The sequence below is a fragment of the Corvus kubaryi genome, unplaced genomic scaffold (assembly GCF_017639235.1).
Source record: "Corvus kubaryi isolate FWS band 111438036 unplaced genomic scaffold, C.kubaryi_AGA036_p1.0 134, whole genome shotgun sequence".
NCBI lineage: Eukaryota > Metazoa > Chordata > Aves > Passeriformes > Corvidae > Corvus > Corvus kubaryi.
Genome location: NW_024580668.1, coordinates 4,960,400 through 4,977,259, shown reverse-complemented (window position 1 = coordinate 4,977,259; position 16,860 = coordinate 4,960,400). Strand labels below are relative to the sequence as shown.

The 16,860-nt window shown below is 50.5% G+C and overlaps 1 protein-coding gene across 3 annotated transcripts in view; it reads left to right on the top strand.

Moving 5' to 3' along the window:
- The first annotated feature begins 1,059 nt into the window (after positions 1-1,059).
- The window catches only part of LAMA5 (laminin subunit alpha 5), an 85,231-nt gene continuing 69,430 nt past the window's right edge, over positions 1,060-16,860 (top strand). For all 3 annotated transcript variants that reach the window (XM_042046208.1, XM_042046203.1, XM_042046195.1), the window contains exons 1-2: positions 1,060-1,429; positions 7,252-7,404. In XM_042046208.1, coding sequence (XP_041902142.1) covers positions 1,145-1,429; positions 7,252-7,404 — 438 coding nt within the window. In that variant the 5' untranslated portion in view covers positions 1,060-1,144. The remainder of the gene's footprint in view (positions 1,430-7,251; positions 7,405-16,860) is intronic.

The following is a 16,860-nucleotide window of genomic DNA, read 5'->3' as shown; positions in this document are numbered from 1 at the left end:
GTGGAACTACATATTTGAACCACGCGCATCACAATGAGTTTTTGGGTTTGTTGGGGTTTTTTTAAAAAGCTTTTCATACTTAAGGCAGTAACTTTTCCAAGAGTTCTGGTACCTCTTAGGCTGTCCGCAGAAAAAAAGAAACAAAGAGAATGATGCGATGCAAAGAGCAAATGCCCCGCAGCAGCCTGCGAAGACCTGGACATGCTCAAGAGCTTGTTTTGCTTCCTGTGGGGTTCAAATACCGCAACAATCCAACTGTTTGGAGTCCAGACCTGGTCTCTTGGTATGTCCTAGTTTAAAGAAAGTCTTATCCAGTTCAGGCACAACACTTTGTGCGTATCATTTAATTCTTGGATTTAAAAATAGCCCGTGCTTGCTGGAAAATCGAAGCAGTGGTTTGATGAGTTAATTTATGTGTTGCTCTTTATTTATGTTCAGGATTTTATCTGTAAAATGTCTTCCCCCCAGCAGCATGTACACACCTGGCAGTGTGTGTGTCCCTGCAAGTCACACCACGGAGGGATGGGAGAGCTGGGTTATCGCTGAGCTGCTTCCTTCACCCTTAGGTGAGAAGGTAAAGTCATTTCCCCAAAGCCATCCTTTCCGGGGAAAGTGGAAGTAAAATTTTCACTGCCCAAATTAATTGCGAACCCACAGCATACCTCCAGGAGAGCGAACTGGGTTTGGTTAGGCCTTCCCGCTTTGTTAATTAGTAATAGAGTTTTTTCCTGTAGATAACCCGATCTATCGGTTAATGGAGTTTAACGTACTAAAACACCAGCGAGCCGCCGCGGGCAGCGCAGCCCCGCAGATACAATGGGCACATTGTTCCCGGGGGATCCCGTCCCCGTTTATTTGGGAAGGGGGGCATCCCTTCACCCCACTCGGCCTCCCCTCGCTCTGGCGGGGCCGGGGGGGTGGGTGCCGGGGCGAGGCCGGCTGGGCAGAGGGGGGCTCCCGGGGCGGCAAAGGGTTAATCGGGGCGGCGGGGCTGCCGCGGCCCCTCCCCGCTGCCGGGGCTGAAGTAGCGCGGCGGCGGCGGCGGCGCGGGGCAGAGCCGAGCGGGGCGGCGGCAGCGGAGCCGGGGGAACGGAGCCGGTACCGGTGTCGGTGCCGCAGCGCTGCCCGGCCCCGCCGAGCGAAGATGGCGAGGGCGGCGGAGCGGGGCGGTGCGCGGCTCCTGCTGCTGCCGCTGCTGCTGGCGCTGCCCGCCGCCGCCGCCCGGCCGCCCGCCTCCTTCCCCAGCGATGTGAACGGGCACAGCCTCCACCCGCCCTACTTCAACCTGGCCGAGGGCACCCGCATCTCCGCCACCGCCACCTGCGGCGAGGAGGCGACGGGCGCCGGCGGCCGCCGCGCCGTGGAGGATCTGTACTGCAAGCTGGTGGGGGGCCCGGTGGCCGGGGGGGACCCCAACCAGACTATCCAGGTACGGCCGGGGCGGGGGAGGAGGGGACGGAGCCCGCGCACGCACGGGCGGCTGGCGGAGCCTCGCCGGGGCGGCGCGGCCGGGGGTGCGCTCGGGTCCGAGCCCCCTTTGTGCGCCCCCGGTTCTCGGTGTCGCCGCGGAGCGCAGGGGCTGCGGCGGGGGCAGCCCGGGGCTGGGCGGGCAGGGCCCCGCTCCGCGCGTTTTCCCACGCATCAGCGGCTGCCTCGGGCAGAGCTGGTGCAGCAGCCGCGGGTGGGTCAGTGCTGGGGGCTCAGGGAGGGGTGGTCCCTGGGCATCCCCCTGCCCAGCTCCGCCCCGGAGCAGCGGGGCCGTGGGACGCACGTGCTCGGTCTCTGTCCCAGCCTTGCCAGGAGTTGCTCGCATGAAAGGCGGCTCGCTGAGTTCCCGGGGCATTATTTTTAAAGTTTTGGGTCCTTTATCTTTTTAAAATCCCGGGAAAACCAGCACCCAAACTCCCTTTGCTACTCAGGGAATAATGTTTAATGTTTACTTTGATGTGTCTTGAACGTGATAATATTTACCTTGATGTGTTTTAACTCCACCGTTCCCCGTGTTTTCGGTGGGGCATTGGGATGAGCAGAGGGGAAAGTTAGGAGGGTGGATTTTACAAGCGAATGTCAGGTGACTTATCTCAGGGGTCCCATTTTAAGCTGCCCAGAGGGAGCTTGCAGCCAGGAATGTAGACGGTGAAAGCTGCAGTGCAGTGGAACAGCTATGGCTCCCTTGAAGGGAGGAAAGAACAGTTGTACACAGGCTTGTAAAACACCAGGTTTAGTTGCAGGAACCGCGGACCCAGTGTCCCCCCTGAAGGCAGCCAGCCACAGATTCACCAGCTGCTGCTCAGTGTTTTCTGCGTGCTGCTTGTGAGGGTCGTGGTGCCAGTCACCTGTTGCAGTGGAGCAATGGGCTGTCCCTGTTGTGTGTAACAACATGGATGAGCAAAGGAAAACTGTCACTTTCTCAGACCGAGCCTTTCTCGGCCTTTTGGTGGGGGTGGCTTTGTTACAAGATCGTCTCTGAAGCGTTTTTCTCATTCTGTCCGCATTCTCCTGAGTTATTGCTGCACTCGGAATTTTCCGGCTATTGTGCGGTTATGACATGGAATTTTGCTGTCTGTGTATTATAAATGGTTGAAGATGTCACTGGATGGCAAAAACCTGACGTATCCTCCTCCGAGTTTTGCCACCTTTTAAAGCGATGTTTCACTTCACTGCACTGTAAAATAGTGTAACTCGAGGCAGCTTTAAGTCCCAGTAGCAGGAGGCTTACAGGGAGTTCCATGTAGTAACTGTGCCTCCAGTGAGGCAAAGCAGTAAGGAAAGGTGAAGAAGTAACTGCTACTCGGTGCACTTGCAAACAAATAGGTGAATAATGTGCCAAGCAAAACTGGGAGGATAAGGCTGTTTGGAAAAGCTGGCAAATGTGGGTATGCATTTATCACTCCACATGTGTCCATCTGTGCTCTGGCCACCCTGCTAGCTCAGCATGACATGCAGCACTAAGGATGCTGGTGACTGAAGGAAACCCTTCAGGCTGTACCAGCTGTGGGGGCAGCCCCAGCATGCCCCCACTGCCAAACACAGCTCCTGAGCTGTGGAATTCTGCAGTGACCCCCTCCTGTCCCCTGTGCAGCTCTGGCACAGGGGGGCTTTGATCTGAGCACCACTTCCCAGGCCAGCGGGCTTCGCTCAGTTTGAAAGCTTTAGAAAAGTCCTTTTGTAGTGGCTCCTTTCCATGACCACAGGCAGCACCTAAAAGGGAGGGGAGGAAAAGGGAGGCATCAGGGCAGAGGTCAGAGTTCCCAATTCATCCCCGTTAGGGGTCTTGGCACCACCCAGTGACTAAAGCAAGGAGGGGAGGTGGGAGGGAAGTGTTCAATTTGAGAGGACTGAAACAGCAATAATGAACTCCACATGCACGTTCTTGCTGCCTGCGTGTCCCACCAGCCCAGAGTCCCTTCCATTCTCCATTCACCTGCTCCATGCTGCTCATGTGTGATGTGGCTGTGGCATAAGGAGTTTTCATCAGGAATACTGGAACAGTGCTGCTTGGGACCCTCCAAGAGACATCCGCATACTCTGTTGGTGAAGGGACATTTGCTTGATTAAAGACCCAGGATAAACATTAATACAATCATCTAATAAATTAGTTCAGTCAGTTCTCTGTTTTCTGCTGGTTTAATTTGACATTGTAGAAGATTTCAGAAAAGGGAGTTCACTGACTTTTAAACATGATGGTCTTAAAGTGCCAATAATCATTAAGTTTTCTGAAGTAATGCTGCCCTAAAGAAGCTTGAAGTGGTTTTGGCACGGCTTCTGGGAAGGCTGTAAACCTTTTCAAGGAGTTTCCTTTGCTTTATTCAGGGCTTTTTGGCAGAAGACTGCATTTCCAACTGTGGGGGGCTTTTCAGTCTGGAAGGATGTGAGGCACAGCAATGCTGAGGTGTGCTGAAAGGAACTTGCCATGGAGGTTTGCTTCCCTTGTCAAACGCACTCCTCAGCGTGGGCAGACCTGCCTTAATGATAATGTCTTGAGGATGAGGCAAAAGAGAGATCACAGGCTTCTTTTTTTGATTAAGCTTTACTGGAGATGCTTGTAACTATCTGTCTTCCAAAACAGGCAGCTCTGCAAAGACACAGCCATGTGCTCATGTTCCCCATCCCACCCCTGTGCCTGAGGGCTATTCCAAAACCAGCAGGGATCATGCACTGCTCCTGGGGTGGGGCAGGGTTGTAGATGATTATTTCAGATTAGGAGTGTAACAGTGAGGCAGGTTACTGGCATTAACGGAAGCAATTATAGACCTCAGAATTTCAGAACATACAACAAATTTGACCGATTTCAAGTCAGTGCTGCTTGTGCCTTTCTCTGAAGCCTGTCTTCACCCCAGCCCTGTGTTCAGAGCACTGCTTTGCACGCTGAACTGCAGCCCTGAGCTATCCTTGCCTGAGGAGCGTGGGCACTGACCAGAGCTCTGGTCCTCTCACTCTTTCAGGTATTGGTAACAGATGAAATCTGAAGCTGTTTCATTCCTCAGTGTCTTAGGGTTAAGTGACATTCTCTTTTGATATGCTGTGGTGTCGGTGACCATTTGTCCTGGTGCCTCTTTATCCCATGCTGTGTCTTTGGTGTGTAGCTCTGTGTGGCAGAGGGAATCGGGCTCAGCCCGGGGCTCTCAGTGCTCCAGGTGACAATTGGTGCTGTAGCTCTCTGCACGTGTCTCTTCTGTGTTTACATCTGTGATAGTGTTGCATTTCAGTGGTTTGACTGTGGCTGAAAACACAGTTTTGGAACAAGTTGTTGTTGCCCGCAGAAAAGACACCTGGTGAGGCAGTGCCTGCTTAACTCCATGTGAGCAGCTGATCTGCAGGGACAGCCCAGGGAGCAGCTTGCAAGCAGGAACTTTGTCTGAAACAGTACTTTTTACACCCCGTTTCTTGCCCTTTTTACCTCATCCCCAGCAGCCCCATGCTCCCTGTGGCTTTCTGATAAATCAGGTGAGGGGAGCTGGTGGTGGGTCATGGCAGGGTCAGGTAAACTGGGACAAAGCCACCTGTGTCCCCTGAGAGTGGTGCCAGCAGGGTGCCCAGCTTGTCTTTATGCTCAGAGGAAACTTCAAAGTTCCCACTGACCTGTGAAGGATCAGGCCTTGCAGGTCTCTGGAAGCTGCCCCTCATTCAAACCTCCTCCTTATCTCTCCCTCTTTGCAGTTTGCTCTGATAGTGGCAGTTTTATGTTCTCTGAGCCGCCTTGCAACTCCTTGCATTGCTGAAGTTCTTTCTGTGGCCATACCTTTGTAGTGTCCACGCCTCTCCTGCTCTGGCAACCTGCTGTCTCTGCTAAGCCTGCAGCTCACAATTGCTTTTTAATTAAAATCCTCTTGCTGATGTCAGAAATTCCCTGTAGAGAACCTAACACAATGTGCAGGAGGCTGAGTTGCTCTAAAACACAAATAGCTGGAAATGTTTCAGGTCAGGTTTAGGTCTGGCTCTAATGAAACAACTAATGAGCAACTGGTGCATCAGAGAGGCTAATCACACTTTGAACAGCAAACCTGGTTCAGCTGTTGATGTGTTCCCAGCCCAGCAGGCTGCCCAGGGAGGGACAACAGCAGCATTATAAATGTGGAGCAGCTGATCCTAATTTTTACTCCACTCTTACTCAACTTGAGTTGACTGTCTCCCATCAATGTGACCTTTGGGTTCAAAATGCTTTTTACATCTGTGGCAAGAATTTAAAGCATGAAAGCACTTTATTTTTTTTGTTACTTATGCCCATTTTTTAATCTTGCCTCGCTCTCCCCCCCCACCTCAGTGTTGTGCAGCAGAAATTTCCACACAACCTGTTGCACCGGTTCCAATTAAAGGTTTGAGCTGAAGAGTTGGGTCAGTTTTATCTGGTCTGCTCTCCCTCCTGGCTCAAAGCATGTCCAAACCAGCCTTGTGACCTCTCTGTACACTGAGTGCTCCCTGCATGAATGTCAGGGTTACCTGGATGGTTTCAGCTCCCCTTTTCTTTGGCTTTGTGCTTGCCTGTCTCTATTTCCATATCTCTAGAGGAAATAATTTAAAAGTGTTCTTGTTCAGGGCAATTTGTGTTGGAGAACTGCCTGCAAGTAACAAAGCAGGTGGCAGTGAGGAATAATGCTGTGAAATCTGTTTCCTTTGCACTGAGATTCCTCCAGAGTTTGGAGCATCTGGAAAATCACACAGTCTGCAGTGGCTCTGCCTTGCCTCAGCCCTTGTAGGGGCAGCAAGGGGATTACCTGTCTTGAGATCTTGTACCTGGTGTAATATTAACGGTGGCTGCAGCTGGGACAGGCAAGGGCAGCATTCCTGCCCGGGGATAACTGCGCCTTTAAAAGGAAAACTGCCTGTAACACAGCTCCCTTCCCGGCTGTTTGCAGCAGCAATTCAAGTGACACAACAGAGGCTACACAAAACAATTTGCCAGTTTTCAGGGCTCTTTGCAGGTTTCTTTGAGCATGGGTCAGATTCATTTGTCCGTTAATGAGAGAGAAAGAATTGCCCCTAACAGCTCAGGTCTTTGTCTGATCCTGCTCAGGAGGTGCTGTTAAAGTTGCAGCGTTGTTTTCTCTGGCAGCGTGTCCATGGAGCTGACAAAACCACCCTGGCCACAAAAGCAAGGCAGAGAAGTGATGGCAGACCCTGGCCAGCTGACAGCTGGGGCTGTCCCTTTCTGGCCTTGCATTGCAGCATCATCAGCAAAAGGAACTTGGCTGCGAGACTAAGCTTGAGAACATAGCTGAAAGAACTATATTGTGAAATGAATAGGTGGACAAGAAACAGATTGCAGGGAGCTGGGCAGAGGAGCTGCCAGTCTGAGCCCATAGAAGTGACTGAATGGTTCAGGTCAGGATCTCTGGGCTCGGCAGGGGTGGGTGTGAGTGGCAGCCTCAGCAGAGGAGCTGCTGGCCACGGAGTTTGAGCCACTGCTCTTCACTGGCAGTGCAGCTTCTCCCTCAGATACTCCTTCCTCTGCTTCTGATAACTAGTCCTTTGAGTCTGGGATCCTTTGCCAATGTTCACTGCATATCTGAAATTCAGGAGGGATGCTGCTTAGAGCAGCCCAAATTCCGCACTGGGTGGTTGTGGGGGTTTTGAGCCTTTTCACGTACCTTTTTGCATCCGCACTTTAAATTGGTGCCAACAGAAATTTCCGTCTCTTGATTTGCTTTAGCAGGCTTACACCCTGTGTTTTCTGGATTGCTGTGATATCTGTCTGCTTTGTACCATGTTTTTCTGGCCAGAGTTAAATGTTGTTTTTGTACTTTCCACCAGGGCCAGTACTGCGACATCTGCTCCTCTGCAAACAGCAACAAGGCCCACCCCATCACAAATGCCATTGATGGGACAGAGCGCTGGTGGCAGAGCCCCCCTCTTTCCCGGGGACTGGAGTTCAACCAGGTCAACGTCACCCTGGACCTTGGACAGGTAACAGAAATCCTTTCTTCGTTACATTGTAGACCATGCTAGTGACGAAGCGCTGCTCTGCTTCTAAAATCCTTTTAGTGGACCTTGCTGGAAGTGTGGAACAAAATCCACTCATTTAATGACAGAGCAGGAGGCCCTGGTTAACACAGAGAAGGGAAAACCTCCTGCCTGTTGTAATATTAACTATATTGTGCTCTTTGCTGTTACTACTTAGATTTTTCCTAAAAGTTGAGTCACTTGTGGAAACTCATCCCATTATGTAGGTGCCATTCTCCTTAGAGGGTACCTGCCTCTCAAAGGGGGACACTTAGCAAGGCCTCACCCCAAAATGGGAAATACAGCCATGAGAAATTCAAGGTTGCGCTCTAAAACTTTCAACTGGTGCATTTAAAGCTCCTTGAAAAACACCAAGTTTGTCGTGAAGGTCTTCCTATAAAAGACAAAGGGTGACTATGGATGTTTGGTCTCTAATGCTGGCAAGTCAGAGGGAATTGCCATTGTAATAGCAGGGCTGCCAGCCCCCTCTCTGCTACCTCCTCTGCTGCTCCTGTTCATCTGCAAAATGTCCCTCTGGACATGGAGTGTTCTCTCAGACTTTGCTCAGCTCCGAGGGAAGCAGTGTCAAAGATGTTCTGTGACTTCACAGGTGACTTTTTTGCTCTCTCTGCTGGAGTAAGGGCTCATTTGTCACTGCAATTTGCAAGGTGCCTGACTCCAAATGTAGATACCCAGGCTGTACCGATGCCGATACCCTTCTGTTAGATGCTTCAAACACACACTTTAGTCCCCAGGATTGTCTCTGATCCACTTGCTGTAGCACTCGTCTGAGTCTGCCAAACACCCTTCATGAATTTGTTCTCTCTGAGTGCCAGCAGTCTAAAGCTGTGCTGTACCAGCAGCAGTGAAATATCTGCTACTGCCCGGGGCACAAGAGCTGTGTGGGCAAAGCCTCTTGGGGCCGCACGCGGGGAGCTGAGCCCTCACCAGCGTAGGTGGCATCTGCTGTGTCTCTTAGAAACAGCCCAGCTGGCAGGGATGTGCTGGTGGGTGGGTTGCTTTGTGCTCACTCCCCCTGTGACCAAGGGCCAGCCTGCAGTGTGGCTTTTCCATCACTCACTGCTTCTCTGGAGAGGGATTTTTCAAAGATCAGCTTTCCTCAGGAGTTTCTCCTCCTCTTTGTCATTTCTGTGGCAACTTTCTGGCTTTAGGCCAGAGCTAACCCAGCTGCTCTGTACGCCTGCAAGCTGCTGAGTTTGGCTCACCTGGGGGCTTGCAGCCTTCAGAGCTGCTGTGCTGGGAGCCAGAGCTTGGAATAAAATGGGAAGACTTCAGTACTGTTAAAACTGAGCTGGTCTAAGTTGACCTTCTCTCTCCGGAGTCTGTTTGCCCTCGGTACCCAGGGAGATGGGATTGTGCTGTCATTTCTGCAGGGCTGGTACCAGAATTTGCATGTGTGTTGAAGGTGGCAGATGCTTCACCTGGCGTGGATTTTCTCTGGGCTCACAGACCCTCTGCTTCCCTGTCACCTTTGCAATACATCACAAACCCAGCTGGTCCCAAGAGCAGCACAATCCTAAAGCTTCAGTGGGTTTTAGTGGCTTCCCCTTTTTACATGGCCTTATTGCATGTAATTGCTGTAATAACCTGTTTATGCTCCTGGTGAGAGTCAGTTCTTTGCTTTTAACTCCTTTGTTTTGGTAGGTCGGGCAATAGAAACAAGATTAAATGTTAGGGAATCGTTAATTTCCTCCTTTTGAAGTTGACTCTGGTTGAAAGGATAGAAGAGAGAAATTCTTGGGAGCCAGTGTGGTCAGCAGGGCAAGTGCAGGATCAGGCCAGTGTACCTGGCAGCCAGGCTTCCCAAATTCCTTGGATACCAGTGAAAACAGCACAGGTAGCAACACCCTCCCAGGCATGTCTGACAGCAGGGCTTTTTTCTGGCTGGCAATCAAGGCCTCTCCTTCCTCTGTGTATCAATCTTGAGAGCTCTTGGACCAATTAAGGTTTAATTTAAGGGACTCACAGCCGCTAAAAGCTTTTGTCCCTCCGGGTTCTCGTGGGTGTCTGGGGTGCCGATGGCATTGGGAGCACGGCAGGGGCTGGCACAGGGGGTTGTGGTGTCAGCCCCTTCCTTTGCTCCTGCTGGCTTCATCCTTCTCCAGCCATAAGTGCTTAACTACCAGCTGGAATCGGGTTTCTCCAGCGTTTGGCGAGGCTGTGGCACCTGGGAGAGGGTCGGTTAATTAAAGCAGCCTGTTGCTCTTTGCTGTTTGCTGGCTGGGAGCTTGCTCTCCTCACAGGGGTGTTAAAATCCTGTGGGAAGGAGAGAAGGAGGAATATTCACAGCCAGCAAATAAGCTCCAGAATGATTTGGGCTGGCCACCCAGCTGGTGTGAGGATATTAAGCCCTCTCCTCATGTCATCTTAGTGCCAGCAGCAGCCTAATCTTAATGGCTTCATCAGCAAGGCAGGTCAGGGCTCCCACCATGGCTGTGTCCTGTTATCTGCTGGGGGGGTTGGATGGGAGTTGCTCCTGCTGGTACTTTGTCTGTTCCTGCCTCCTTGGGGAAAAGTGATTTTTCTTGTCAGAATTGGTGGGGGAGAAAGGCTGCAAGAGGAGGAAAAGTCACTTGAAGGTTTCCATGTCAGACCCGGGTCTGAGTGCCAGAAATATGACAAACAGCTCCAGGGAGGAAAATTAAATGGGTTTTAGGAGATGCTGAGGAGTATGGAGAGGGAATTTTTTTTTTCTTGCTTTTAATCATGACCTTGGGCCACTGCATGAATTCGATGTAAAATACATCATGGCACCAAGATGAAGCATGGCTCAGGTTTTGGAGAGTAGAATTGTGGGTGCTGTGTGCTGGGAGGACACTGCTGTTGCTGGACGGTCTGGACTTGTCAAAATCCCAAAAAGTGGCTGTCCTACCTGGCTTGGAGGGCAAAGGTCCATGTTGTGGTGCAGGCTCTTAAACCTGCCCCACTGCTCCTCAGCTCCAAGTTCTTTCCTCTCCTGCCTGGAGGCTCCAGGCCAGCTGGAAATGGGAACGTGCCTCTGCTGCAGAGGGGCTGTGCAGAGAGCAGAGGGACAGGGGACCATGACTCACCACCACCATGGAAATTGTCCCCTGTGATCCTGCTGTGATTAAGTACCACAGTGGGTGGAGGGGGAGGAAGGGGTGTGATGGAAGATTCTCCCCTCCCCCCACCCCAAAAGGTCGTTTGACTCAGAGCTGACAAGGTTTAAGGAAACATGAATGGCTGGCTCCCTGCCAGAGCCTGACATCTTCCTTGCATGAAGGTGAACCCAGGCCAGCCCCTCCTTGAGATGTTTATGGATAAGTTGGTGCTTTATGATAAACTCTGGGGGAGGAATGCTTGCAGTCATGCAAGAGCAGGAGCTTCGTGCCAGTGCTTGCTTGAGGTTAATTACTGCAGTGAGAAGGTGGCTGGGTAGCAGCCAGCATCTCCCCCTGTGTTGTCTGCTGGCCCTGGTGACACTAGAGAACAGCAGGATTTCAGACTGAAGCTTTGCAGGGAGTCTTGATTTACACCCCAAAGATATTTAGTTGGGCAGTGCCTGACAGAAACACTGACATCCATTCACTTCTGCTGAGGAGAGAAGAGAAGCCTCCTCCTTTGGAGACCTCCAGAGCTCCTAAAAATGCAGCTCCCTTTGGGGTTAGAAGGAGGAAAAGAAAAAGTTGCATTCATTGGTAATTCACAAAAGTGGAAAGGAAATGAAAGGGATTGTGAGCCAAGCTCCCGGGCCAGTATGAAGGTGTGTTTTGTAGTTGCTGTGGGATGTATCTCAGCAAGGGAGTAGATTGATAACTTTCTGGGTGCTTTGAGAAGCACCTCTTGAGTTTTCTGCTGATTACAGTGGGATCTGCCAAAGCTGCCACTTTTTCTGGCTTCTGAACTGATTAACTTGTGCTTGCCAGGCTCTTCCAGCTCCAGAGTAAAGGTGTTGATACACAGAACACACGAGGTGCTTCAGCCCTTGGCCAACAGGCTGCTGGTCTTTCAGTGTGAAACGTGGCTCAAAAGGAGCTGGGTGTTTTTCCCATGGGGGATTTTCAGGCCATAAACCTACTTCCTTTCCCTTTTGCACTGCAAACGTAGCCCCTCAGGACCAGCTTTGCACTATGGTGTGATGTGCAGGATGCCTACAAGTGTTTGAGAGTAGCTAAATGCCTGACTTGCACGAACAGCTCAATCCTTGTTGTGTGAACTGTATTCTTGTTAATGAGTATTAAATTCCTGCTCATCTTTGGCAGATCTGAGCTGGATTAGACCTAGTCTAAGGCTAAAGGAACACCACTGATCCAGAGCATAGTACCTTATGTGTAACAACACTCCGAAATCTTCTTTCACCTCAGTTTCTCACCTCCCATTTATTTTCATTTATTTGAAATAGTAATGGGAGCTGCTGGTAGAGGTCTTCAGGAGCCCCCTTTGAAAGGCAGCTGCAAGGAAATCCCTCAAACTGATGGGCTGACGCTCACCTCGCTGTTCCCAGCAAAAGCCTTCAACATGAAGATGAATGTGATGTTTATTTCCTGGCTTAATTAATTGAAGAATCCCTCTTGAGGGAGTAAACTCATGAAATCCCAAGAGAACACTCAGGGTTCTTAATGAATAAAGATGATGTCCTAGAGGCTGCTTTCCCTAGGCTTGATGTGGGATAAGGGTGATGGTCATCCAAGCATTTTCAGCTGAAAACCATTTAAATTTCTCCCTTTTTTCACCTTGTTCCTTTTGCAACTTCATTTCCGTTGCTGTGGGAGCCCTTACTGCCTCCGGGTGATGAAGCTGCTGCTTACATTTCCCTCGAGGGCACTCTTGTTCATTCTTGCTGTGCACAGGGGGAAAGTTGAACCGAGTCTCTTCTTTTCCTTCCCCTCACTGGGGATGTCTCCTGCAGCATTTTCCCCAGCACACATCCCTGGAAAATGCACAGTGCCTGTTTCTCTCAGGGCCACAGGCTGCTTTACCTGCCTGGTGTGTTTTTCATGGAGCATTGCAAGAATGGGTGAGGATTTAAGGTTTGTTTTTTTTTTGTACATGGTTTTTACTTTTCTCCTCTTATTGTTGAGGAGTAACTATTTGGTAATTACTCCTACTTGGTCTTCACTGTGCTGGGGCACCACTGTGGGAAAGGGGTAGGAGGGCTTAGTGACATTTATTGTGAGCTTTTGCACCTTAAATAAAGGGCTGGGGCGTGAAATCTCTAACAAAGACGTTCTTTCTCCAAATTGTTCTCTGGCTCTTGGAGCAAAAGCAGTATTAAAAATAAAGCACATTAAGTAGGCTGAGCAGAAGTCTTTTTTACTTTCCACAGCTAAGCCTGCAGTCTCTTCTCCTGTGTAGAGTCCTCTGCAATTGCCATAAAATCCTTCAAAAGCAGTTCAAGGTCTTTGTTTATAGGCTTCAAAACTATGGTTTCCTGATCTGAGATGGTTTTGGGTTCCATTTAACTACAGAGCCTGTTCAGTGCTGCTGTCCTTTGCAGTGGCTGTGGGATGGAAGCAGGGTGTGTATCTGTAATGCTTCTCTGGGAAAAGCAGAAAAGGTGTGACTGGGAGAGCGTGCAGCACTGGGAGCTGGAACCAAGCCCAAGTGGATGGATCCTCTCTTCTCTCCCAATTTATTTCCCACTTTATTGTTTAAATTAACTTAGCTGTGAAGTCTCTTCTTCAAAGCTGCGGTTCCCCTGACCTGGACCTGCAGCTATTTAGGGGGTTTTTTTGGGCTGATAAAGTGAGATTTTTGCCTTTACTTAGTGCAGAAAGGTCGAGAAGGGCCATCTGCCAACTCCCACCAGATTCCTGGCTCCAAGGGCTGTGTGGGAGCCGCTCAGGTGAGCGGGAAGGGAGTGTCTGGTTGTTAATCAACTGGGGATCTGTCTCCTCTGGCAGCAAGAGCAGACCCATCCTCTCCTTTTCAAACAGCCTTGCCAAATTGGATGCCAAGCTCCAGGATCCAGAGCAGCCAAGGCTGAAACTTCTTTCCTCTTTGCTGCTGCTGCTGTTGTTGGTCAGTGTTAAGGGAAAAGATGTGCACAGTACTGGTGTAGGTAAATCACAGGTGACACATGCATTTTAGTTGTGTGTTATGTTTATTCCAGTCATGAACCAGTACTGCTTAAAATCAGTCTTCCAGAGCTGCATTGACTAGAAAGTATTTCACTTGTAATGTCTGATTCCCAAAAGACCTGCCCTGCACATCTGCCAGGCTGTGAGCACGGGGAAGAGCAGGGGAGCAGGAGGCTCTGGGCGGGTCACTCAGCACCGTGGCACCTTTTGTGGCCTCAAGGAGGTTGTTTCTGCCTGTCCTTTGCATCTTGTACAAATGACCCTTGTGCTTCAACAGCTTAATCTTCCCAGAGGCTGTGCTTGCTCTGCCTAGACCTGAACCAGGTGTTAAAATAAGCCTGAACCTCCCCCCCAGAACAGCTCCAGGTAATGACTGATGAAAGGATAATTGCTGGTTCTAAGAAATGCATGCAAGATTTCCACTGTAGTTTCTCCCTAGGTGTTGTTGCCTATTTATAATGTTGGTGTGATGAGAAACAAAGAGGCTGATGCTGAGGTCTCCTGCCGTGGAGCTTCTTACTCCCTCCAGGCTGTCCCTTCCTTCTCAACTCCCTGGGATTCTTCAAAGATTAGGAGAGCCTCGGGGTGAGCGCGGGCTGGGGAGAGGTCAGGCTGGTGTAGGGGAGGTTTTAGTTTGTAATGAATAGCTGGAAGGCAAGCCTGGTAATTTCTTGCTGTTCTCCTGGAAAGTGTCTGCTTGGCTGGGTTGGAAAACAAGAGTGTGCTTTGACTGGGGTGTGTGTGGGTACACGTGCTCCGGGGTGAGCTCTGTCCGTGGCCGCACCAGGCGAGTTAAAACAGAGCGGGACCGCCTGGGTCAGGCCCCTGTTTGTGTTGTTTTCCTCCTTCAGGAAATTTTTTGGGAAGGTCAGGTTACCCAGTGGATGCAGAGTAGTTCACAGCTGTGACACAGAGCATGCTGGCATCCCGTTAAGTGGTTTAGCATTTTCTGTGCTTTGGCTTGTCCCACCTCCAGAATGGGAATACTGCATTTTATCTCCATCGTTTTCTGTGCATGGCCTGCATGCAGGAGCCTGCACAGCACCAGACCAGGGAGTACAAAATCTCTTGCAGAAGAGAATGACTTCTTGTGTCAAGCTCTTGGCTTGGCTCTGTGCAGCCTTTCTCCTCTGTCTGTCACTTCTTCCACCAAGTGAGAGCATCCCTCAGCCCTATGGGTGCTCATCTGTCCACGAACTCATGTCCTGCACACATCCCCGAGTGCTGAAGCTGAGGGCTGTGAGCCTGGAATTGCTGCCAGTGCTGCTGTTTGTGTGGGAATGGGAGACAGGCTCATCCTGTGCCATTGCACAGCCAGTTCAGTTCTTGACGCTTGTCCTGGTCAGGATGGGAAGCCCCTCAAGTGAGCTCTTCCTGCTTCCTGGGGCACGATTCCAGGAGCTGTCCTTGCCCTCCACAGCTCCAGCACAGCTATGTCCTGGCTCAGAGCCACAGGGCTGGCAGGGAGGATGCTAAATACACTTTTGATCATCTGCCTAGTCAGCTCTCTGCTCTTTCAAGCCTGTTCTAGTCCCCTGCACCTTTCTTTTGATGCTTTACCAAGCCTGGCTCAGCCCTGCATTCATGTCTGCCATATCCTTTTATTATAGTCATAAACGTGGGGCCTTCAGGCTGTGCCCAGCCTTGATCCTCAGTCGTTTCCTGTTTTCTGGATTCAGTGCTCTTCAAATTCCAGACCTCTCCTCCTATGTTTAATGCCAACAGTGCAATAAATAGTACACTGCTTCCCGTTTGATAGAAATGAAAAGGGAGATCAGTAGGAAGACGCAAGGAGAGAGGCACATGCCTCATGTGCTGGAGTGGAAGAGTCTTCCTAAATGGCTTAAGAGCAGACTCCAGATCAGTGGCAGTTCATTAGGGAAATGTGGCCTATTCACACAGACCTGGTAACTGACGATTTGTTTCTGGAGGTTAGAGAGGAGACATGGGAACAGGGATGAGAGATACTGGGAGATCCAGGGAGGAAGAGGACAAAGCCTTGGGAGTGACACATAGATGACTCTGCACAAGGCAAGGACTGGGCAGTGGTTTGGGGCTACTTTGGCCACCAGAAACTCTGACAAGAATGAGAGGAATGACATTTTGTTCCCCACAGAAGGATTTGCCAAACATGACTATAAAAAAGCCTTTGTTAACGTGAGGTCACTGCTAGTGGAAGGTGGATCTGGATGGTGCCAGCTCCTGTTCGTGCAGTGGAGGAAGCCACGTTGCCTGTTTCCTCCAGGCACCCTCCGTGGCCCCAGTGCTTTGGCAAGGCAGCCACGTAGAGGCAGGGAGAGGATGAGCAGGTAACGGGGCCAGCAATTGCTGCTGCACCAAGTCCTGCCAGGACTTGTCAGTCAGGGCTCCTGGAGGACAGTGTTAGGATGGTAGTTTGACATTCTTGTCCTTCCCTCTGTCAGACAACAGAACATTCATGGGAGATGATGTGGCAGAAAGCATCATTCCTTTTGTTCCCAGACACATCTACCTGGAGAAGCTGGGGCTCAGCCAGCAGGGTTAGACCAGCTGAGCTCCTCTGTTGCACGATGTATGTGGTTATCTGGAAGTTAGAACAGCTTCCCTTAGAAGAAGTTGCCTTTATCCTAGAAGATTTGCATATCACTGATGGCTTTTTCCATGAGGCTGTGTGCTGTAAACTGCATCTTTGATGGAGGAGATTTCCTGGCAAAGGTGGTGTTTGTAACTTGCTCTAGTTGATGTGCCCTGCCTGAGAATCACTTTGCATCTTCAGCTTGGCATCCTGAGCCTTGCCAGTGGTTGTTTGTGTAACCCATGCAGGGACAAGCAAACAGCCAAACTGAGAATTGCCACAATTTTTTTTTCAGTTTCCCTTTTCTTTCTCTGCCTGCTTTGATACAGAGCTCTCCCTCACACACACACTCAGCTGAGCTCTATTTATGGGTTCCTGCAAGTTCCCATCACTGTGGATTGGAGCATGCCCTGTGCCCAAAATCCAGCTGGCATGCTGCTGTAGGCATCTCTTGGATCTAGTTAAATGTGCTCAATGCCAAGTCCCGATGGGAAGAGGAAAAGAATGGCTTTCTGGTATTTGCACATAGTTGCAAACTGTAAACACAGACTCATGACTGCAAACAGAAATCTGTATCGCTGCCTTCATCATGACTTCACTGTTGTTGTCCTGGCTGTTTGCTAAAGCTGTCCCTTAATCCTATTCCAGGCTTTTGCAAAGTCTGCATCCACCCAAACTTAGTGGGCACAAAGATTTTGGCTGGACTCCAGGAAGGGGTTTGGTTATTTCTTTCTCTACCAGTTGTCGTTTTCTGCCTTGGAGCAGGCTTGCTTCAAGTCTCTGCAAATGGGGCTGGAAATACAA